The following is a 25155-nucleotide window of genomic DNA, read 5'->3' on the forward strand; positions in this document are numbered from 1 at the left end:
TTTTTTGCCCCACTGTATCATAACAACTAGGTTGGTGTGCTAAGCAAATGAGCTGTTCACAGAATGGGACTGCCAAGAAGCTCTGAAACTTTAAAATATTTTAGAACTGGAGAGGAGGCATTATATGAAAGAAAAAAAAACTTCTGTTTTCCAGTTATAGCTTAATAATTATACTACAGGACTAATTTATCTCACTATGGTAATTTCTCACAGGACTAGCTCTTCTAGGTTAGTTCATCTTCTGCAAATTCCCCAAGTCCAACATCAAAGCAACTGCCCCACCTGATTCATCTCTACTCTTCCTGGAGTTGTAGTGAGGACATCTACTAAATTTAGTTATCTTGTCGCGACTGTCATTTGTAAATATGGTCTAGTATCTTTAAAAGCCAGCTTTTAAACCACACATTGAGGCAGCCAGTTCCCTAAATTAAAGGGTTGTAAAAATGTGTTTTCTTCTAACAGTCTTATTAACCACTTCACATAATGGCCTCAAATTTTAGTGTTCTGGAAAAGTGGGGACTTTTATCTAGGCCTCATATTTTTGTAAGCCTCAGCTGTGTCCTTCTCTAGCAGTCCCAAATGCTCTTTTCTCAGTTTCATCCACCCCATGAACTTATTTTCATGAAGACACAACCAGAACTAAATACAACGTTCTCATAATTTTCAAATCCTTCTAGCAACAAGAGACTTGCTTTTTAAAAATCTAATATATACTTTTCAATTAGCCTGTGCCAATTCAGATGCTAATCAGTTATTTGGGAAGCTAGGAATTTTTACTTCAGGGCATATCACTTTATGTCTACAGTAATTATATCTGACATTTAACTACTTGGAGAAATGATTCTCTCTATTATGATAATTGTATATTTCTTTTGCCTTCCACTTCCTGTTTAACTAATCCAAAAAAGGACCTAAATTCTTATTCCATCACTCTTAACGTTACTCATCAATGAAGGAAAGGAAACCATCAAAAGGTTTTTAAAACTACACTTTTACATAATTTCAAAATCTTTATGAAACAGACTTCCCTTTGCGGAAACAACTGTTTTTAAGGTATTCAACGAAACCCAGCACTTACTAGATGCAACATGAGCAATGGAAACACCTCTTCACACAATAAGATTAAAGGCAGGAAAAAAAAAAAACCCAAATCCAGCACCTGGGGGGATGGCAACTAGTTACGTGAATTTTTAAGAAAAGATTAAATGAATTAATGACACACAGGCTTGTCAAAAGCTATTAGTCATGTCTAGAAAAATACTGTCAAAACTACCACCACCCCAATTTCAGGTTAAATGTACAATAGAATAGAATTCCTTCCACTTTTCTTGTTCTTCTTCCAGGATCTTCAACCCATAATTTTCCCTAGTTCCTGGAAACATTCCTGCATTTGATACATAACATATAAAGCTCCTCCTGTCTCCAGAAGCAATAAAAGTACTCTCTTCCCTCAAGATGCTGGATTGCAGACATCTTAGCAGCTTTGTTTACTGAGCTGCTGAATGCTCCTGAACATACTGTGTCATCACATCACCTTAGAGAACCAGTCGCAGATGCACCATTGCCACCAGCACAATGTAATGTAAACTGTAAAATAAACTTTGGCCTCAGTCCCAGGGTTCAAGCTGCAGGAATAAATCTCCATGCTCTACTTTGGTCTTTCCAGAGGTATCCAACTGATCACTGTTGCAAAGAGAATATGGACCTACATGTAGCTCGAGGGGATCCAGGAAGATAGTTTCATGGGTGTGAAAGATGGAAAGTAACTCCGAGGAGGAAGATCACATTTTACTGAAACAACAATGATTGGGTTCCAGTTTACAAAGAAAGAGAACAATAGAAGGGAAGATATTTTTATAAGGATTTTGAATTGTGAGATGGGAAATTCTAGGGCTCTGATTTGTTTTTAGAATCTGGGGACCATGTAGGGAAAACTGGATAAGTTTGATTGTGTAAGGAGAGCCATTTTATTGTTTAAAAACTCTTGCTTTTTAGAGGCACAGGGGGTTGGAAATAGCCACTGTTTCTTGTTAGCAAGCGGAGAAACAATGATGGGATTGGGTGCCTTTTGCCCACAGTCACATTGTTGTAATTCCTTAATTAGGTTTGCCTTAGTCAGTTGCAGGAAGCCAGATCTTCTGCCTCTAGTCAATTTCATTTTGCTTTGTTAACTGAGCAATACTTCTTTCTTTTCAGCAGAGAAAGGATTAGTTGTTGGGGGGGGGCGGGGTTAGGGGCAGGAATAGATCCTTTGGGATTATGTAAATTGGGGACTGAACCTGGTCCACATTATGTTTACAAGATCACTGGGAAGTATCCTAGAAATAAACTCTGGTTTCAGCCAAAACAATAATTCTCATATTTTCCAAAGTATATACAACATAATCAAGTATGACAGAGTTTAAAATAAGCACTAATTCATTTAGTTGATTAATCTTAAAAAGAAGCCAATTTATCCAGAAACTTTTTTTGCGTCATACTACACTTTAAAAATATTTGCCTCAACTATATATATTTTTTTAAAGATTAATCTAGGAACAAAATAAACTTGGAAGCCACAACGAAATAATTTAGGAAACTTTATGTCTAAATTTCTTAAAGCAATGGTTTAGAGAACCCAAGAAAACTACTTTTTCAAGATACTATTACATTCTATATAACAGCCATGATTCTTTTAGTTTATCCAAAACCAGAAATAACATTTGAATATCATTTATAGTACCTTAGCCACAATTCATTTTTAAACATGGAGAAAGTATCTGTATTTATTTATTGATTAACATGAAGTCACAAAATTCATACATTCCATGCATGTTAGAAAACACTGAATTTGCAACACTTATTAGCAGAGCAGATATGTTTTCCATGCAAGAAAGTGTGATATTCAATCCAGGAATCTCCAGAAAGAACTGGACAGGTTTTGCCTGAAATATCTGCTAATCACTGTTGATTATACAGGCCTTGATGAACAAATGGTCTTAGTCAAGAGAAGGAAGTTACCCAAATGCCCCAAGCACTATTACACCTCCTACTCAACGCCCATACACATTTACGTTTCAGGATATGGGTAACTTTTAACTGACAGTCCCCTCCCTCTCATGCAAATATTCAGCAGAGGAAAGAGTGACGAAGGCGTAAACAATTTGGCTTATTTACTTCCAGTGACATCATCAGCATTCTTACAAATATCCTCTTGGCATGTTGATCAATTTCCAGGCTGAGAACAAACCAAAACTGATGGGAATTGTATCTTTTTTTTCTCTTCTCATTTGAAACCACATTATAATTAGGAGAAAGTCAGAGGAGTGTGTACATACTTAAAAGAGCTTGTCTTATTTTTCCAAATGATTCATATTTCCAAAGAATAGTATAGATGGTTCGTCATCTCCCCGTAAGAACATTAAGTCCAGGATCTAAAAACACCTGGCTGTATTACTGCTCACTCTGCCAAAATTGGGAAGATGGCTTGAAGATAGACTGCCATACAATGTGAATTTGCAAGCCCTCCCCCCCATTTTAAGAGATTTAAAGAGAGATTTGAGCACACAGATATGAAATACCCAGAGTACTTCAGCAATATCCAAGCTAGAAAGCCTCCCACTGCTTTTTTTCCCACTGGAAAGGGTAGGGAGGAAGGAAGGAATGTGACAATCACCATCTTTGCCTTGGCTAAGGGCATTATATAGAGTCCAGTTTATAAAGTAGCTAGAACTTGTGCAAAGCAACAAATATGACTGCAATAGCAAATAATCCTAATAATAAGCATGATTATGAAAAAGGGAAGAAGATAATATTGGAACTAAAACTTCACAAAAATAAGACAGTAATCATATCTTGCTGCACAATCTTGTTTTCTAGTAATCTACTCAGAGAGATCATCACTAAGCAATTAAAATTTAATGTCTCATGGTCAAACAACATTTACTAAATGCATCAGCCTGATTTCTCAACCAGAAAACAATCTTTCAAAATAATTAGGAAACCACTGGACAGATACCCAATCTTCTGCTGTAGTAGCTCAAATCACTTTCTTTGCCCTTCTGTTTTGTGAATAGTTCCTGGCTATCAAAATTAGCAATTAATTGAACGTTCATTATCTAAAACAGGAATAATGCCCTCACTCTATAGTTAACATTGATTAAAGAGATCAGCAGCATTGCAAACAGAAGTCAGTATCTCTGGAACTATTCAGGGCAATGTGAATGCCAATTCAGACACACTACCAGGAGTCTTCAAATGCTTACTGTACTAGAGGTTCTGTGAGAAGACTGTAAACAAACTTCCTTGAAATACAGCTTGTTTATCACAACACATCTTGTATGGCAATACTAAATCTTAGGGGAGTATTTGCTGTGATCCAGGACATGCTCATTTGAAAGAAAGGAACTATGCAAGTCTATAGTCCTGATCAGAGCATGTCCGTGAACTGAGTATCACCATAATTAAGAACATTCCCACAAAGGCTGCAACACCAAACCCTTTTACTGCAGAAGCGCCAACGTTCTCATGAACAGAGTTTCCAGGATGAACTAGAACACATCAAAAGTGAAGTTCTACTTCAATTAATATATTTTATCATTTGATTTTCCTTTGTTATTATTAAAACATTTATATTACCTTTCAGATGACAAATTCTCAGTGCAAAACATTATCCTTTCCTTGCTTTCAATCCTTCCCTCCACTACCAGGAGCAGAAGGGAAGGGAAAATAAAAGCACTCTGCCATTACAGAGCTACAATGTTAGGGGAAAAAAGAGCCAACTTCTTAAACTCAGCTGATTAGGAGGTCTTATGCCAAATGTTTTTTATCCCACTTCAGGACAACTTAACCATATTATACCTATTTGCTTCAGGCTCAACAAATACAACACAACAGATGCACATTCTGGCTTAATTCAGACACTGGAAAACATCTTTCTGTATAGAGAAGCAAATGTTCTCCTCACATTGCTCCAGTCCCCTGTCCATGAAATGGCACAGACAAAACCCTAACAAGCATCACAAACTGTGATACAGTACTAGTCTTCTACATGCATGATGGCAATCACCTAAAACTTATAGGCAATAGCAGGACAAATATATCATGGTCACCACGAGGAAGCAAATCCATTTACAAATCCATTTACAGAATATATTCTCTGGAAGAGACATTTGCATAGCTTGAGCACCAGGTGACAGGTTTCCAAGGGAGGTTATACATGGCAATACTTCTTCATTTATCACAATCATAATAATTGCCACTTCCTTTGTGCATCATAGCCCTGTCCTACATAGACAACTATAATGCATGAAATACTTTTATCTGGCATTCCACAGAGAAAATAATCTTAGTACTTCTATGAAACACCTCCTTGTGGAAAAGCTGATATCAGCTACAAGGGAATATGGGACTAACATTTATTACAAGCAAAATGTGCCAGCATGTTTGCATTTTGCAAAGAATCCAAGTACCTATCTATAAAATAACAGTTCAACATAAATAGGAGAAAACACATAATGTACAGAGAAGCCCTTTAACAAACCAGGGTTAAAGAATGTGGGTAGCAGCCTTGAACTAAAAGAAAAGACCGTCATGAACACCACTAATTCATCAGGATTTATTTCTATCAGGATGAGAGATAAGTGGCCTAGATTACATTGGTCCTGGTTGGGAAGAGAGCTGCAATTAAAATGAACACCCCCCTTAGACTGATATAGCAATTCCAGGAGTTACCAAATGACATCCCAGGAAATAATGGTAAAGCGGGGTGAAAAAAACATCATATACACAGAGGCAAAAAATCACAGCTTGGAAGACTACTGTCTATAAACATGAGGATGAAGGGGTCCAGGGATCCTACATGTGCCTAATTTAAAATGGTCTTTTCTAGCCTTCCAGTGTAGACAAATGATGAGCAAAATTATGACTTAAGGAATGTGATAGAATTTGTAAGAGCGCTACCATTTTTAAATTTAAAGCTAGACCAGGCAGAGGATAAAATGGAGAATCTACCTTGTGAGACAACCTTTCATCATGATTAAGAAAAAGGAGTCATCTGTATACCCAAGACATTCCTCTTTGATGCCTTATACTTAGCATCTTTTATTTTCTGACAAAGACAGACATACTCTGTTCAAAGAATGGGATTCAGCAGGTCTCCACTCATTAAGGGGTCTATATAGTAAAGGACAATCCCAAACAGGGAAGCAGTTAATTAAAGATCTGGAACAAGTTAATTTTAATGGATTTCAGACCCACTGAATAATATGCTTCATTTCTAGCCCTGGGGTTAAATCAGAGGTAAAATCAGAGGACAATTGATGATCACAAAGAAACTAACTTTACAATATGACAAGAATCAGAAAGGTTTGGCCTCAAAGATCCATAAGTGTACAAATGCCTAGGATTTGAGTGAGTGTAAAAAAGATTTGGGAGAATAATATTGGAACCTATTGATGAAAGTGTTTGGAACAGTTTACAGTATATTCCATCAACCCCCCTTAAATCTATATCTGCCAAAACTAGGGAATATATCTCAAAATAATTCATAGACGGCATTTCCCTCCCCCCCCCATGAGATTGCAATACATGTATAAAAGAAATCATAACTTATGCTGGAGGAAAAACTGTGACAGATTGGTACTTATTTCACATAAGGTGGTAATGCTCATTCATTAAAAAAAAGTGATTTTTTCACATATGTAGCAGGATTATTCAGAAAGAGATATCCCCTTCCCCCATATTGGCTCTATTATCAATATATAATGCCTTGCATACAGAACCATCAAATAAAGAGTTACTGTCACCTGTCAAGCTATACTGTAGCTTATTCATGAAGAATGCAGCAGGATATTCAATCAGTCAGTGGTATAAGAGAACATGGAAGATAGCCTTAGCTGAAAATTTAATCAAGCACGGGAGGCTGAGCAAAAATATTAATTACAGAAACAATTTTTTTTCAATACCATCTAAGTTTCTGGTCTATATTAAGCAAGAAGCTGAGAATATCCAACCCTCAGTTTGTTGGGGGAGTCATAAACCAATGGCATATTGTAGCAATCAGTAATTTTTTGTACAGTTATGTCATCAATAGCTGTGTTATTTTACAGAATTACTGTTTTTGTTTTTTCCTGTATGTGTAGGCGTGTCTTTAAAATAAAATAAAATAAAAATTTAAAAAGATAAAGAAATTGGAAACACCTTGGTAAATCTAACCAGAACTATTGCAGGATGGTTTTATTAAAAGTTTTGCTGACATTGTTTTTAAAGCTCAGTTGTATCAGTTAGCAAGATATTGCTCTTTTCCAGCAAAGCAAGCTCTTTTCCAGCAAAAAGTAGCATTCTTTTTAATGATAATGGGTTGAATCTCAGGTAAAGCATACTTAGACCCACTAAAATCAACTGAAGTTGAGCTGTTTATCCTATACTGATTTCAGTGGGTCTTCTCCATGTATGACTAAGGTTCATCAACATGTTCTGCTTGCTGCCCCAATTACCATAGCCTCCATCTTGTCACCTACCCACTGCTGAGGCAGGATGAAGCTGATTCAAGGTGCTTCTGAAGGACAAAAGTGCCTTCCTAGCTACTGCAGACAAAGACCTTTCACATGGACAATCCACAGCACATGGAGGAAGAGCCTCCAAAGGTCAGCAAACTACTGGATTCCAACTGGAAAGATCTGCTGTGAGACCATCCTCTCCCATCAGATTACTGGGCTCTGTGCCTGTAGTGCCATTTATGCTTGGCTGCCAAGAGACTAGACACCTCTCTTGCACAGCTGTTTTCTCTTTTTCCTTAGGTTCAGACACAGCAATATCAATATCCTGTAAGATCAAATGCAGACCTACTCAGGGGTTGATATTCCTATTGATAAGCAGAAATACTCTAATCCTAAGAAGCAGAAACAACTGAAACTTATAAAGGAAATTAACTTAATATCTAATGCCCATCAAGGCAACCTGGGATGAGATATTATAAATCAGCTGGAGCTTTGGTGTCACTTAAAAAAAATCAGATCACAGGTTCAAAAACACACCAATTCCAGACAGATTTTAAAATAACTGTACGGTATTTTAGACAACCCAACCCAAAACTGATATTTTTACCCCCAGTAAAAGAGAAGGAACTGTTCTAGCAGCAACACCTCCTCATTTGGGGTTGGCTGGGGGTGAGGACAGCAACACTAAGGGCCTTGTTGCTGAGGCATGGCAAAAGGTAGACTGTGTGGGCAATAGTTTTAAATTGGTATAATTCCTTCCCGCCTCAAGTACAGAAACAAAGTATATTCATGTGGCTGTGGGGAGGTGCCCCAAGTCTAAATTCAAGCCAGTCTTTGTAACAGCCCCTGTATCACTAGTACTCTTCAAGAAATACCCGAGATCCGTGTGAGCAGTTTTAACAAATATTTTTTATCATAAGACTTAGGGATATCTTGGGGGAGTATCAAGATGATCCCTTTAAAGGTCTTATTATCAATTCACAGGACGAATCAGGGACCTATAATTTAATCTAAGTAAAGGGACGTTACGTGCTAAGAAAACAGATTACTGAAGGGAAGCAAGAGGCTGGCGCCGGGACAAGAAGGCCCGGGAACCTATTTTCCAAAACATAGCCCCGGATGTCCTAGCAAAAATGCCCCGAACCTGCCAATGTACAATCATCTCCTCCTCCTCCTCCTTTCTGGCCGACACACGCCCTCCAGTTTGCACCAGACAAATGCAGCGCTCGGACCACACCAGAGCCAGAGAACGAAATCAGCATCCTCCTCCTACGAGGACTGCACATCCGTGGTCGTTAAATATGTCCTCCCCACGACATCGGCGGCTGAAGCAAAGCGTTAGCCCGTCACGCGCCGGTCTCCCCCCAAGTTGTCCTAACAAAACCGGGAAACGGAGTAAACCGCGGCCCCTTCTAAGCAGAAGCAAAGCAGCGCGGACTCCCCTCCTTCGTGTTTATCTTGGCAGTTCCTCGGAAAGCAGGAGAGGGAGAGGACGCGGCGCTAGACCGCCGTTACCCCTCCTTCCCCCCAACCGCCCCCCGCCCCCGTCTGGCCGGGACTCCTGCTGCAGAGATCCCACTCCCCCGCCCCCCCCCGGGAAGCCGCTTTTGCAACCGAGGGCGCGGGAGGCAGCCGGCGGCAGAGGGAGGACCCGGTTGCAAGGGCGCTCGTCTTACCTCGCGCCCGCTTGGACTAGGGGAGCCGCGGCTTCCTCAGCAAGCCTTGCGCAACATGCTGGACCGGCTCGTGGCCCGTTGGGTCCGAGGAGCTGCGGCCGCAGCCTCACCTTCCCGTCGGCTGTGGGCGGCTCTCCTTCGCACCCCAGGGCAGCTTCTGCTGCTACTGCAGCAACCCGGGCCCCCTAGCGCGCATACACCCGGGCAGCTATGACGCCACAATCCAGCCAGGCTCCTCCTCCGCCTCCCGTTCTTCAGCGCTGGCGCCCCCTACCGCTTCTCTGCCGCCGGTGTCGCTCTTCAGTCCGCTCGCTTTCGCGCGACTCTGGGCTGGGGCTCGCGCGCCTCAGCTGCAGGATCCGAGGCGGCCGCCAAGAGAGAGGGAGGCGGACAACTCGTAACTCCTGGCCGCCGCCTTTTACAGCGCAGCTATGGTAGCCGTTGCCTGTGCCTCCCTCAGCAATAAGAGCGATTTTTTTCCCTTTAGGCACATTCCGAATGAATAGGGCATAACCACAGGAAATGGCTGCTGATAGGGATCTGAGCCCCATTACCAGGTTCTCATGTTAGTTGTATACACTGTGCTCTTAAAACCAAACTGCCCTAGTTGGAATGAACTTGGCAACTTCAAGAAAGTTGGAGAAACTCTGGGCTAGAACAACCCTCTGAAACCAGATTGCACATTACTTCTTAGTTTTATATCCCAGGTTAATGGCATTCCTTGCACAACTTTCCCCTCGACAATAGCTCAGTGAGGTAGGCAGGGCTGAGAGAGTGACTGGAGCAAAGTCACCCAGCCAGCTGCCCCAGCTGAAGAAGGTAGACTTAAATCTCCTTGGGCCTAGTGCAACACATTAACCACTCCACCACAGTGGCTTAATATATTGTCTCTCTCTCACACACGCACCCAAGTATAAAGACCCCCGTGTAGCTGTGTACACAAAGCACGCTTTCCCACAGTTAACCTGCTTAATGGAATGTTCTGGGTTGTTAGGACGCACTGGTGCAGAATGCAGCAGTGCTTCGCAAGCTGCACTGGTTGCCAGTTTGCTTCTGGGTGTGATTCAAGGTCCTGGTGGTCATCTCTAAAGCCCTACATGGCACAGGGCCTGGTTACTTGAGGGACCACCTGTCTCCCATAATATCTGCCCGGCCTATTCAATCTGGCAGGGTTGGTGCACTCTGGGGTCCTTCACTTATGCAATGCCATCGATCAGGACCCTGGAAGCCCCCTTCCCTGTCACAGCACCCGCCTTACGGAATGAGGTTCCCCACGAGATCGGAACAGCCACCACCCTGCTGGTGTTTGGAGGGAGCCTAAAGACCTGGCTCTTTGGTGAGGGTGATCGAAGCCTCCTTTTAAGCAAGACTGTTTTGTTTGGTCTCTACTCAGTTTGTTATTCTGCCATCTCTGCCCTTTTTGTTCATTGTTGGTTTTACTGTCTTGTTTTTATGTTTTAAATCATTTGTAAACCACCCAGAATTGCTGGGAGTCAGGTGGCCTATACATTTAATAAATAAATAAACAAAATTTACCGCACAGCTTAGATTCACAACACATGCTGGTAAAATGCAAACAATAGAAGAGAATATATGTAGCTCAGGGTTCAACTGTGGAGTCCTTGGTGATCTCTGAGCTTGGTTGTTTGCTTGCAGAGGTTTCATTACCCAACTAGATGATGCAATCCCTGTTACCACACTTACTCACACTGCTGTTTCCTAGTGGAGTAATTAAACAACTCCAAAGAAACAACTAAGCTCAGAGAGCACCAAGGACTCCAAAATGCAAACAGTGATGTCCTGTGATCACAACTTGCATGTGAATCTAATTACGCCAAAACCTTCATTACCAGAAATCCTGGTTAAATGCTGTTCATTGACAAAAACACCAGTTCAGAGGTTCGTGAGGTGGGAGATCTTGAGATGGCAATCACAACCACACAAAGGCCTGCCCCTGTGTATATATGAAATCATCCATGTACAAAAGGGTGGGGCTTCAATCATAACCACCATTTTTATTTTTTTGACCCCCTCCCCCATTGATTAATGAACTTATTCTTAGAAGCTAATTGATGTGTATCTATTAGCCAGACTTTTCCTTAGATCAGTGTTTTTCAAACTTGGCAACTTTTAAGATGTGTGGACTTCAACTCCCAGAATTCACAAGATCATTATGAATAATAATAATAATAATAATAATAATAATAATAATAATAATAATAATAATAATAATCCTCTTCTTGTCACCAAATAATTTTCAACAATTCACCATACTAAAAAAAAAAAAGGAAAAAATACACAAGGTTCTCTCTTAACTTGCCTCAAAGTAGGCAATAATTATATCTGTATTGCGATGAGTTTTAGGCTCCTTTTATTGAAAAGTTTCAAACTGGTTTTACAAATAAAGTAACTGGATTTCAAATTTTGTGAATCATTCTAGTGTTTCCTGTTTCCTTAGAAGACTAAAAATTAGTATACAATAAAAATACACATGAAAGACATGTTGCTACTTTTCTACAATTTATTTTTGAAGTAACTAAATCCAGCTTTTTAGCAATCTAACAAACAGGATGGTGTATAATCTTCATCTCAGAAATTTCACACACCCACCCACATATATACAGTACACAATGCTTTTTAGAAATTGGAGTTAAGTATACAAATACATAATACAGTATATGAGCAGGAAAGTGTGGAAGTTGAATTGAGAATCAATTATTTGCAAAAGGAAAGGACAGAATTGTGAAAAAATATAATTCAAATGATGCTCTCAATAATAGGTAAAACATTTGCAAAAGGCAAATGACATGCAAAAGCAAAGGAAGCATCCCTCTTTGAATCATTAAAGTTGCCGTATCTTTTTTCAGATAATTATTATTAAACTTGTATGCCACTCGACTCTCAATGGGATCTGTATAGCTACTTCCAAAACCGCTCCTGATCATCTCTGTGCACCTACAGTCACTGCAAAATGGGTCCCTTGTTTTCTGAACAACCTCTTTCAAATGCCTTGCACAAACCTGAAAAAGTCTTCTTCAAGACCAGCTTGGCTCCCTATGGAAATGATTATTTTGAAGCAGGAAAATAATTCTTTTAGTTCATATTAATAGCAATTTAGATTGTGCAAAAAATTGAAAAAAGATGTTCATGCCATCAGTGATTGTCTAATTAAATAGGAAGTCCCAAGTCATGGTCATGTGACATCACGCTTAACGACCTGCAGTGATTCACTTATGGCCACAGCGGAACTGACATAAGTGCAGACACATTTCACCTTACAACTGCATCACTTAGCAACAGAGTTGCTGGACCCAATTACAGTCAGTAAGTGAGGACTACCTGTATGAGGACTATCTGTAGGTAATACAAGCAGTCCTCAACTTATGACCACAACTGGACCAGAACTTCCATCACTAAGCGATGTGGTCATTAAGTGAGTTGTGCCTGATTTTACCACCTTTTTTGCTGTGGCAAATCACTGTGGTCATTAAGTGAATCTGGCTTCCCCCACTGACTTTGCTTGTTGTAAGTCCCCTGGGAAGGTCACAAATGGCGATCATGTGACCCCCAGGACACTGCAAGAGTCATAAATACATGCCAGTTGCCAAGTGCCCAAATTTTGATCATGTGACTGTGGGGACACTGCAACAGGACACTGCAAGGACCAGTTGCAAGTCACTTTTTAGCGCTGTTGTAACTTCAAACAGTTGTTAAACAAATTGTCATAAGTCGAGTACTAACTGTAAGAAGATAACTTACTGCATTCTTAAGTGTCCAAAGGCAAAGATCTAAAAAAAATGGCAAATTCAGGGGAATCTAATTCCAGCACTGCACTTTTTTTTTTTTTTTTGGCATACAGTAGCTGGAGTGATGACATCCTTGCTATCTAGATTTTGCAGAAGCAGTTAAAGGACATGTTTTGGACTAGCAGTTCAACAGGTACCACTACCAACCTTGATTGGTTTAATGAAGTAATTATAATATTGAAACTATCAGCAACATTTAATACTTTGAACATGTTTTTAGACTTTGTTGGGGCAACCTAAAGTGTGATCAGTTTGGATCAGGAATGGTTATTTTTTGCGTTGTTGAAATATACTGTTATCCTCCAGACAATGGACCTGTAATCAGGATGAATATGGGGAAGATGATTACTTTGCTAGGACTCAAAACGACCCTATTCCCTTTATACACGGGTAAAAGCCCTGGTTCTGTGAGAGTTCTACCTAGCCACAGGTATGTTCTACTGTAACAATTTCTATTTCCCCCCTCTCCCCAAATGGTGGAGCACTTGCCAATGTGCTTTACAATTATAAAGCAACTGTCACCAGGTAATATAAACACTTCGGCTGTCAAGAGAACGTTCTTTGGGTTTTAAGAGTTCCACTGGTGAAGATTATTGAATCTTTAGCAACCTTTCCAGGTCTTCTGCATCCTCACCCCCCCTCTTCATATACAAAATCCCAAGAGTTTTTGGATACAATTTTAATTATTGGAGAAGCACAGGCACTACTTGGAAGACACAACAGATATCCTAGTATTTGTGGATGATGTGTTGCCAATTTCTGCCATAATTGGTTGGCTATAATTTCATAAAAGAAATCAAATAAAAAAGTGATTACAGATTTAGGTATAAATAGTAAAATGATGGAGCACAGGAAGAATATTCCTGTAGAGAAAATGGTTATACAGTGGTACCTCGGTTCACGAACTTGATTCATTCCACGATTTTGGTCGCCAACCGAATCAAATTTTCCCATAAGGTTCAATGTAAATAAGGTTAATCTGTTCTGAACCATATGTATTTTTTTTTTAACCACAAAAATATGAAATAGAGTATAGTACAATACAGTATGAAGAGAGAGAATACTATCCTTGCTTGAGGCGACTTCTGGCGTGGAGGACAGGAAGGCGGGTGGGGAGGTGGTTAATGTTTGGCGGGAGAGTCCCCCTCCGTAAGGACATCGGGAAGATCTCCTTCAGGGGTTTCCTCTCTTCTTTGTCTCTTGGATGCAGGTTCACTTTTGGCAAAAAATCTGTCTACTGTCACTTGTTTGTTCCTGCGCTGCATAACCCTCTGGAAATGAGAGACCACGCTATCGTTCATCAGATTCAACACTCTGTTCGTTACAGTTATGTTGGGGTGGTGCTTCTCAAAGAAATCCTGGCACTCATTCCATTTTCCCATAATGGATTTTATCACATCACTGCTAACCTCTTCCCTGTCTTCCTCTTCCTCAGTGGAATGCTCCTCAACAAGCGCCTTCTGCTGCTCACTCTGGAGTTCAGCAAGTTCTTCCGTGGTCTGCTCCTCTTTATGGTCCTCAACTGATCTGTCCTTCATGGGCTTGTGCCCTGGCAGTGCCTTTTCCTCCTGCGTGATATAGGTTCTCTTTGGCATCTTCTTCCAGAAGAGCCCTGTTTCATCACAGTTGAACAGTTGTTGAGCGACGTATCCTTCTGCCTTCATGAATTCCGTGAATTCTTTCTTGTAGGCTTCTGCAGCGGCCTTGTCAGAACTGGAAGCCTCATCATGTCTTGTCACACTGTGGATGCCACTTCTCTTGCGGAATTTATCAAACCACCCTCTACTGGCTTTAAATTCTTCACTTGTTGCACTTGTAGAGGGGTTTTTTTGCAGTAAATCACTGTGCAATTTCCTGGCTTTTTCACAGATCATAGCTTCACTAACACTATCACCTGCCAGCTGTTTCTCATTCAACCACACTAACAAAAGTTTTTCCACCTCTTCCAGCACTTGTGTCCTCTGCTTGGTTAACATTGTTACTCCTTTTGCCACATCAGCTCCTTTGATGGCATCTTTATTCTTCAAAATAGTCGAGATTGTCGACTTTGCCATCTTGTACTCCGAGGCCAGATCAGTCACACGAATACCACGCTCATGCTTTTCTACAATTTCCTTCTTCAATTGAATGGTTATTTTCTTCAAAACCTTCTTACCATTCCTGCTCTGCACTTTCTTGTTACCTTCATTATTGCTCTGCACATTCTTGTCACCTTCATTACCGCTCTGTACTTTCTTTTTACCACCATGCTTGCTCTGCACTTTCTTTGGAGCCATGCTAAAAAGCACACCAAAAAGCTTCACAGCCAGTGTCTGTCTGTGACTGCGATCTCGCCTACAGGAAGCCACAACCACGTGTCAGAGCAGGGAAGATGGCCGCAGGTCGTGTTCGACACCCAATGCGGAGTTCGCAAACAGAAGCAAAATTTTGCAAACGCTGCTGTTCGCAAACCGAATTGTTTGTGAATAGAATCGTTCGTGAACTGAGGTATTACTGAGCAACAATATGCTTTGGGGAAAAAGTAAAACATTTAAGCTAGCCTTTTCCAGACTGCTATCCCCAAGATATGTAGGCATTCACAGCTTCAGGCATTTCTAGCTGAAAGCCACATATGCAAAGTATTGCAGTTTTTGCATTTTTTAACCATGTTAAAATGAATTCTAGAATGAAATTGCAGTCTTGCAGAAAATGACTGAGTTCTACATGCACACATCAATTGCTGGATCTGCTTTGGAAAATACATGGATTTTTATACCAAATACACACATTTACTCCAGTAGGTACCAGCTTAGAATTGTACTGTACTGATTCCACACTTGTATATCCTTTCTAGAACTACAACGAAAATTTCTTATGAGAATGATCTGTCTACTTAATTTGGCATTTTTGGAGAACACTTGTTAAAAAAACGAAAAAAAGGCGAGAACAATAATATTACATATCTTGAAAGTAAATCAACCTATACAATAATTAAGTTCCTAGAAAAAAATAATTCCCAAGATTAAGGAGGTCAGTTGAAATTAAATATTATTTTATTTACAATACGGTTACCACAAAACTGCCAGACTTGATTTTCATTTCAGTACCTTTGGTACTCAGCTGTGCCAGTCATTCAGTGCTATCACAGCCAGGAATGGCTTCCAGAGAAACCCAGAGAATTCCGGTCCTTTAATCTGCCAACAATACAGCCGAGATTGCTTCTTAATGGGGAACTTCAATATCCTTTTATTCCTCTGAATCTTGTTCTGTTATCCAACTTTAAGGGAAAAAATAAATTTAAATAAAAACTATTTCTTATTATAGAAAACTTCCTATTACTATTTTTTTCATTTTAAGAAGTTTGTAAGAAAATGTTGCAATATTTAGCAAATAGTCTGGATTATATCTCCAGACTATCTTAAAACCTTTACCAGGTTTAAAATAATTTAGATTAAAAGTAAATTCAACATTAAAAAAGACAGAAAACCAACAAAAGCAACCTGTTCAGCAGTTATACAATAAGCACCTAAAGCTACTCAAATTCTTATCGCTTTTTTGAAAAGCCATGCATGTAGTTGTCTTCACATCCATACAGAATCCGTTGGGACTTCTACAGTAAAATTTTCTCAGGATTTTATTCTATAGAATTAGAACATAGCCTGACCTCAAATTCTTAATGAGTATGAGGGCTTATATAGGGAGCAACAGTGTTAAAAATATATTGGCCCAGATTGACAGGAGGTGAAAAATAAATATTACTATCTTGAATCAGTCTTGGAAGCTCAGAAATAAACAAATGCATTTTTTGAAGAACACACTTGATACATTCTTGTCTTTATACGGGATTTCTAAAACTACTGCTAATTCAGAGCGGCATAGCCTACATGTTACTTGATTAATAAGCAAACATAATAGTTACATTCTCAGCCACTATTTTTATGCTATAGATGTTGTTTTTAAATTTTGACTGTTTTATCTTGTATTTATTTTGTTTTAACTGTTAGCTGCCCAGAGTCATGTATATGAGATGGGCGGCCATATAAACTTATTAAATAAACAAACAAAAATCTAGACTGAAAAACCAAGAAGGGATGTGTGTACTGATGCTTGTATATACCCTACTGAAAGACAGACATATACAGTACTTAAGTACATCTTATTTTATACTAAAGGTTCACACATTATTGAATCTGAAGCAGCAACAGCCAAGCTAGAAGGCAAGCAGATTCCTATGATATATCATCTTAGGTTAAAGAGGACAATCCCATGTTTAAAAACTCACAAAAGTTTCCCTGCATGGATGTGGTAGGTTTGAACATTTAGGAAGTTTTTTTTCCAGATATTTAATATAATTGCCTAATTAGTTTGTGCACCTTTGAGATAGTGAGAGGGGGCCACTCAAGCAAAGTTTGTCCCCAGTTCCAGCTCAGAAGTTTGCAAACTCATCCCTCCATATAGACTTCAAAAGTGGGCTTCCTAAAAGGCTGCTGGAATGTGTCACTCTGCTTGAGAAGGTTGATTTCTACATCTGCCAGCTAAAGTAATGCAATCTGGCAACAGCTACATTGCCAACATTTGCCGGCTTGCAATTTCAGTTCTGATAAAGGATATAATCAACATACAGTACTTTCTGTTATCTGCTACCCTTAATCAATTCTCAAAATTAAAAACAGCACTTATGTCAGTCAATTATCTAAATGTAAAAATAGTAATACATGTGAAAAATACTTTTTAATACAAGCAGTCCCTGGGTTAAGAACAAGTTCTGTTCCTAACTCTATCTTTAACTCGAATTTGTTTGTAAGTCGGAACACGTACTTACAGACTGCCTATTACTAAAAATGGTGAATGGCGTTCTCCTTCCTCAAGCCGACAAACTGCTGAAGCCATACAACGCTTTCAGGAATCACTGAAAACAGGTTGTATATTAAAAATGCGTGGCTTCAGCGGTTCCTGAAAGCATTGCGCAGCTTCAACAGTTCGTTGGCTCAAGGAAGGAGAACGCTGTCTGCCATTTTTAGTAATAGGCAACCTGTTCATATCTAGGGGTTGTCCGTAAGTCGGACATTCTTAACCTGGGACTGCCTGTATTGTTCCTTGAACATATGATTGAGAAAACTCAAAGATTATATAGCCAATAGAATATACATAGCTCAGGGTTGAACTGTGAAGTCCTTGGTGCTCGCTGAGCTTGGTTGTTTCCTTGCAGGTTTCATTACCCAACTAGTGACATCATCAGTGTGAGTGTGGGGTTAGCTCCCTTTTTATTTACAGTAGTTTGCCCTGCCAATTTTGGTGGAGGTGTGGTTTTCTCCTTGGTAGCTCCTTGATTACGGTATTGTTTTCTGCCTGATTGTTTGTCTGGTATAATCCTTGCTTATCTGGGTGTTGGCTGCTGGAGGGGATGTATTCTGGTCTTTTTGTTTCCTTCTTAGCTTTTTTTATTCTCTTTTGAATGGTGTGTAAATATGGTTTATTTCCTTTTTCTGGTGTTTCGGGTTGCTACAGTGCATTTGTGCTTGTCTGAATAATGTTCTTATGCAACTCATCTTGTGGGAAGTTGGGCTGTTACTTTCGTAATGGAGCACTTCATTAGTGTAGAATGTTTTTCAATAGACTTGCATTTCTGATTTGCCATCGTTTCCTCTGCTGATGAGGATAGCCAGGAAGGGTAGTGTGTGGTGGTTTTCTTCTTGCCTTGTGAATTTTATTCCTTTGAAGATGTTGGTGACTAATTATATAGCCATCATATTTAATATTGTTTTGGATGTATTATTTTACTTCTATGATAGAAGAAAAAGCTTCTATACTTCTGTAGCAGTTATCAAACCATTATGAAGGAAGGCCTCTATTTTAGTACCTTGCATACTATAAATTTCACTTTAAAACATTTATATTTCCAACAATATTATAACATTTGAGCATGGGAAACCACCATAAATAGTAAAACTATATAATAATATAAAAGCAGTTATGATTGTGGGTTCTGCAGGGAATGGATTCTGTAATACCATTGCTGCTGTAGAAACAAGCTATGCAGTAAACATTAGGAGAATGCATCTACAGTGAGACCAACATTTTGAACAAGGACTCTTGATTAGTCATATTAGTTTCTTAACAAGCAATAGAGGTTTCTCATCCTTCTCTCCAAACACAGGAATGGGCTGAACTCCTAATGACTTCCACTGAGTTCTATGGAATAAAATTAGCAGGTTGCAATTTAGGACACAGGAAAAGTTCTTGAACAGATTATCACCTTTGTCTGATGGAACACACACATTTTATCTGCTCCCTGTAAGTCCATTCCACTTTGCAGTTCACAGAGAAAAGGCAGTGATTTATGTGAGACAAAATGGCATTTTTCTCAACTTCTCTGAGGGGTCCTCAGAACATGCAAGCTTAAGAGTCTATTAGGGTGGGGGCCAAGCAAGAGTTTGGGTTTTCTAGCTTTTTTTAAAAAATTTGCACTGGAAAATCCAGTTCACATCAGAATATTTCTGATGCCTTAGGAAACTATTTAATTTAGCATGCTTATTCTACTTGAATTTAATGCAATTTTAAAGAATACTAATGTTAATATTACAAGATATCACCCTCAAGGTATTTTTAGTCTACAGTGTTAAACTAAAAATATTTGAGGAAAGAAGTTAAAATACACCTACTGTGGTTTAAATAGTGAGAACAGTGTACAGACGATACGAACTCACCAATGATCTTCTGCATTCAAACATGGAAATTAGCAAACCTCTGCAATGTCCTTCCTTCAAGCACTGTCTGGGGCTTTTCCCTTCCTGTCACAAAAGATACCCATGTAAAGGACTCGATATATTCATTTAGGCATTACAGAAAATTTCTATTATACATAATCTTTCAAAACAATTTTTTCCAATATACTTATAAATAAAAGCAAAGAACCCAAAAAGTAAAACTTGCTAAAAAAACAAAAAAATCCTTCCATGAAGAACAAAAATGTCTTTGCACACCTTTGCTCAAGAGGGCTGTAGAAAGCCCAGATAAGAAGTTTTACAATGATGGAGCTAAAACCATGAAGACACTGCCCCAATACCTTCCAGCTTTGATGTTAACAAAGGACAGCTGGATTCATACTTCAAAAACGTTTCAAAGCTGGGCTCATTCATATGGGCAAATTCTTGCTACTCTATATGAGTCTAACAGTATATATTTTGCTGTACAATAAAATAATGTTAAAATTCTTTGCTTCCATTCAGCAACAGGCAACAAGTACACACAGAATCATACCATGCTCACTTACCTTGCTACACACCAGGCCCATTTAATGCTCTTTTAAAGATTTTTTTAACAAGAAAAATTATATAGGGCACTGGCATGATGCGAAGTAAAGTGCCACCTTTAGAGTCATATTTATTTCCAGCAATGTATTTGGCCCTCACAAAGGACCCACTGGGAACATGGAGAGCCTCTTGGGGCTGTGGGGGGTGCTGGGTTGTTCTCTTGTAAATGAATGTTTTGTGACTGGCCAATCACTGCAGCAACAATTTGTATTTTTGTTTGTATTCACAACATGCTCTACAATTCCAAAACTGCCCCTGCCCAGGAACACTGTTTACCTATGTTTACCCCAATTTGTCAAAACTGAGAGGACAGAAAAGACACTATTTTAGTAGACAGTCTTAGCTTCATATTCTCTTATGGTTTTATAAGTACAGTCTTCTCAAACAAGATCATTGTATACTTTTTTACTGTATGTAAAATGCATCTACATTTTAAAAATTGAAGGTCTCCAGCTGAAATAACTTGGTTACATTCATGTCAGAAATGTTGTTCAAACATTTACTGAGTTTAATATTTCTTCTCTTCACATGTGTAGCCTGACAGCCTTCTAATTTCACTAGTACAAGATACAGAAACATATTAACACTAGGACACTTACAAATTAGCTAGAGATTTAATCACTTTCCAACTAAAAGGAATTGTCCTCTGCAAAATAATTTGCCAGACTCTGTCTGGAACAAGCTTATTCACACTTAATTTAGAAAACTACCATCATTCCATATCTCAGAAGGGATTACACATGTTTGAATTTAAATTAAAAACAAAGGAGGGAGGAGACACCTTCAGGAAGAGCAGTATAAGGAAATAAGTACATTATATTATTAACTATATGATGGAAAGAAAATTAAAAAGCAATATATGTCAAAGACACAACTATTTCTATTCATATTTAAACCCTTTTCTTTCACAGATGTTTTTCTTCTCCCACATCTCACATGAATTTCTTAAAATAACCTGCAATAGTAAATGTGTTTAAGTATCAATCATTTAAAACTACTTTTCTTCTAATAATATACATTCAAATGTAGTCTCTACAAAGTTCAGGGTTTTGCTCAGAATTATATATTTGCATTACACTATGGTATAGATGCTATAATGGAAATGGATAATTCCAAATCCTATCTTCCTCCACGAGAAATACACATCCACTGATCACACATACTATGCTATGAAGAACTCTAACATCTTCATTATGGCAAAGTGTTCAAGAGCATACTGCAGAAGAAATAAAAGGTGACACCCCAGTTTGACTGCAAATCATGTACCTCCTTCTTATGCCAGGCAGAAGAAATGGTTTTAAAATGTGTAACCACATCAGAATTAAACAGAAAATACTTCCAGTTTTTGCTAATATGCGAACCCTACACATTAAAGGAGGGTTATTATTAAATCCTTGGAAATTATGCAGAAACTTGAGAGAATATCCTATTGATATCAGTCTTCCACAGGACTTATTTCCAAATATTTAAGTTTTCCTAAACCCTGTGAGTGATTCTCAGAAATAAAGCTCCCTTTGACAGGATTGCATGTGAAGAATGTCAGAACAAGGAATTCCAGGAGACTTTAAGAAAAAAATGACATTATTATTCAAGCTAGAAGGAATACTTTATTAGATCACAGTGTCACAGCATGTGGCAATCCTTAAATGACCTTCAATGAACTAGATGAAACTTAAGCAGGGTCAGATCTGGTTAGTGGTTGAATGGGAAGCAAACAAGGCTCTGGGGTAGCTTGGGAAGTCTAAAAGGGCGAAGGCATAAGCATAGGATTGTGACTTTGGGCCAGTCGCTCTCTCTCAGCCCAATCCACCTCACAATGTTGTTGTAGTGGGGAAATAGGAAGCAGGAGTATTAGGTATATTTGCCGGCTTGAGATAGATAGAGGCGGGAAAAAATCATCATCATCTGCCTACCCCAGGTTCTTGGGAAGGACTCGATAGGTGGATAAAAATGCCAAATCCAGTCTAAACATTTGGGTGACTGTGCGATCAATCATCATCATCATCATCATCATCATCATCAAAAATAACTTTCAAATTGATAACTGGTGTGGTAGCTGATGCAATCCTACAGCATCTAAATGAAAACAAGCTCTTTCCATCTGAGCAGAAAGGAAACAATCCAAACAGCAGAGGAACAAAAGATCAGCTCCTAATTGACAAGATGATTTTGGAAAACTGCAAGAGAAGGAAGACCAGCTTGAATGTAGCTTGGATTGATTACAAGAAGGCATTCGACTCCCTGCCACATGACTGGATTATCAAGTGCCTAGAAATAACAGGAGTCAGTAGAAACATCAGAAGATTTGTACAAAGATCAATGGCACAGTGGAAGACACAGTTGCTGGTCAATGGCAATAGACTGGGAGAGTTTAACATCAAGAGAGGAATCTTTCAAGGAGACTCACTATCACCACTACTGTTTGTCATTGCATTGATTCCTCCGTCAACAATATTGAACATTGATAGCCATAGCTATCAAACATCAAAAACATCTGCCAGACTATCCCACCTCCTTTACATGGACGATCTGAAGCTGTATGGAAAAACCATCTGAAATGGAATTGCTGCTCAGTACGGTCTGAATATACAGCCAAGATATTGCAATGGAGTTTGGACTGGACAAACGTGCCACCCTTACCATCAACAGGGGAAAAATAGTGAAAACTGAAGGAATCAAGGTGCCCTATGGAAATAACATCAAGAGTCTGGATGAAGAAGTTCACTACAAATACCTGGGCATCCTTCAAGCTGACAATATCAAGCACACTGAAGTCAAAAAGAAGGTTAGCAGTGAATATATGAGAAGAATGAAAAAGATCTTAAAGTCCAAACTCAGTGGCAGAAATACCATCAAGGCAATTAACATCTGGGCAATTCCAGTCATTAGATATACAGCTGGAAGAGTGGACTGGACTCAAGTTGAACTAGAATGAATTCATGCCCTTCATCCATGCAGCAACACTGACAGACTCTACTTGCCAAGGAGCATAAGTGGGCGTGGAATGTTACAAGCACACCAGAAAGTTGAAGAAGAGAAAAGGGCATTGGAAGAATATCTGAAGGACAGTGAAGAAGATGCACTGACGCTAGTACACCATGAAGGCTTACTGAATACCAAAGAGACCAAACTGGCCTATAAGAAAGACCAAATGAAGAATAGAAAAGAGACATGGCAAGGCAAAGTATGGCATGGCCAGTACACAAAAATACTAGCAGGTAAAGCAGATAACAACAAGACCTGACAATGGCTAAGAGCAGGAAACTTGAAAAAAGAGACAGAGGGGCTAATTCTGGCTGCATAAGACCAAGCCTTAAGAACAAATGCATACAAAGCCAGAATTGAGAAGACAGCAACAGAAGACACCAAATGCCGCCTCTGCAAAGAAGCTGAAGAAACAGTGGACCACCTAGTTAGCTGCTGCAAGAAGATTGCACAGACTGACTACAAACAATGTCATGATAAAGTAGCAACAATAATGCTGCAATGGAATATCTACAAGAAATACCATCTGCCTGCAAGCAAGAACTGGTGGGACCACAAAACAGACAAAGTAATAGAAAATGAAGAAGCTAAAGTGCCCTGGGACTTTTGAATTCAAACAGACAAGCACCTGCCACACAACACCCCAGACTTAACAATTGTTGATAAAGATAAAAAAGTCTGGATAGTGGACATTGCAGTACCTAGAGACAGCAGAATAGAAGAGAAAGAACTGGAAAAAATCACAAAATATAAAGACACGCAAATAGAAGCAGAATGACTATGGCACAAGGAAGCAAAGATAGTACTGATAGTTATAGGCACCTTGGGTGCAATCCCCAAACATCTGGAGCACCACTTGAACACCAACGGTGCTGACAAAATCACTATCAGCCAATTGCAAAAGGCAGCTTTACTTGGAACAGCTTCCATCGTACTATGATACCTTTAACACCATCAAACAACAGCATCTGCTATCCCAGGTCCTTGGGAAGGACTCGACAGATGGATAAAAAGGCCAAATGCAGTCTAAAGAAATGGCTGATTGTGCGACCAACAATACAAATACAGTACTGTAATAATAATAATAGCAGCAAATCCTGGTTACCAGGAGCCAAACGCCTCCGGAACGAAACTCCCTCCTCTCTGCCCTGAACGGACTTGCTCTCTTGATCAAAAAGGCTGCTTCTCAATGCCGAAGCAAAGACCTTGGTTTGACGGGGCGGCCCCCCCAGTAAGCCTTAAACAGCCGAGCCGTCCGTCCAGGCTGGCGCGTCTCCTCCGGACAGACGGGAACGCAACGGAGCCCCTCTCCACCCGCCGCCCCACCTCCTCTGCCGCCGCGCCGCCGAGGTGCCCAAGCGAGGCCTCGAGCTCCACCTTCCCGCAGCCTCCACTACCTCGATCACGCAGGGACACTCCAGCAGGCAGTATTTCAAATCCTCGCGCACCCCGGCGCACGCCCGCCGGTCCTCCTCCTTCCCTTCGTAGTACTTCGGCATCGCGACGAGGCCTTCTTCGCCAGTCACGGCGGCACCCGGCCTTCCTCAGCGGCAGGAACACACTTCCGGGGAGCCACCGTCTTTGCCCACCCTACTTCCTGGAGTTACGAAAGGGTAGAAAAAGCAGCTTGCTTGCGCTTGCGATGATCTTCGCTTACGTGCCTCCCCGGCCCCGCGGGCGAGGGAACATCCCGGAGAATTTTGTGGAGAAAGATTCAGATATAACTGTTGTTTGGCGGGACTTTACTCATAGCCAAAGTTTGGGGGCTGGGGAGGGAATCTTATTCTAATAAGTCTAGAGTCCCTTGCATAGTGAGATGGGCGGCGTATAAATTGGACAAATCAATCGATCTTGTTAAATTTTTGTTTGATGCATTTCTATGTATCAGCGTGGTTCGTGCAAAACTCTAAAATGCAGT

General features: G+C 39.8%; 2 protein-coding genes across 7 annotated transcripts in view; both read right to left on the reverse strand.

Moving 5' to 3' along the window:
- INPP4A (inositol polyphosphate-4-phosphatase type I A) overlaps positions 1-9349 on the reverse strand; it is a 111951-nt gene extending 102602 nt beyond the window's left edge. For all 5 annotated transcript variants that reach the window (XM_088145017.1, XM_088145020.1, XM_088145018.1 and 2 more), the window contains exon 1: positions 9155-9349. The gene's annotated coding sequence lies outside the window, so the exon portion shown is untranslated. The remainder of the gene's footprint in view (positions 1-9154) is intronic.
- A 3960-nt stretch (positions 9350-13309) lies between these two features.
- COA5 (cytochrome c oxidase assembly factor 5) lies at positions 13310-24832 on the reverse strand. 2 transcript variants are annotated; one of them, XM_007428758.3, is made up of 3 exons: positions 24635-24832; positions 19647-19730; positions 13310-16216 (listed from the first exon to the last, which is right to left on the reverse strand). In XM_007428758.3, the coding sequence occupies exons 1-3, from the start codon at positions 24734-24736 to the stop codon at positions 16175-16177; spliced, it is 228 nt and encodes a 75-aa protein (XP_007428820.1). In that variant the 5' UTR covers positions 24737-24832; the 3' UTR covers positions 13310-16174. The 2 variants fall into 2 exon arrangements, with proteins under 2 accessions (XP_007428820.1, XP_088001151.1); XM_088145025.1 differs by having other exon boundaries at positions 19602-19730; positions 24635-24645.
- Positions 24833-25155: the final 323 nt, after the last annotated feature.

The sequence above is a fragment of the Python bivittatus genome, unplaced genomic scaffold (assembly GCF_059951505.1).
Source record: "Python bivittatus isolate LINGU-HERP-01145 unplaced genomic scaffold, Pbiv_v1 ctg000350_np1212, whole genome shotgun sequence".
Classification (NCBI taxonomy): Eukaryota; Metazoa; Chordata; class Lepidosauria; order Squamata; family Pythonidae; genus Python; species Python bivittatus.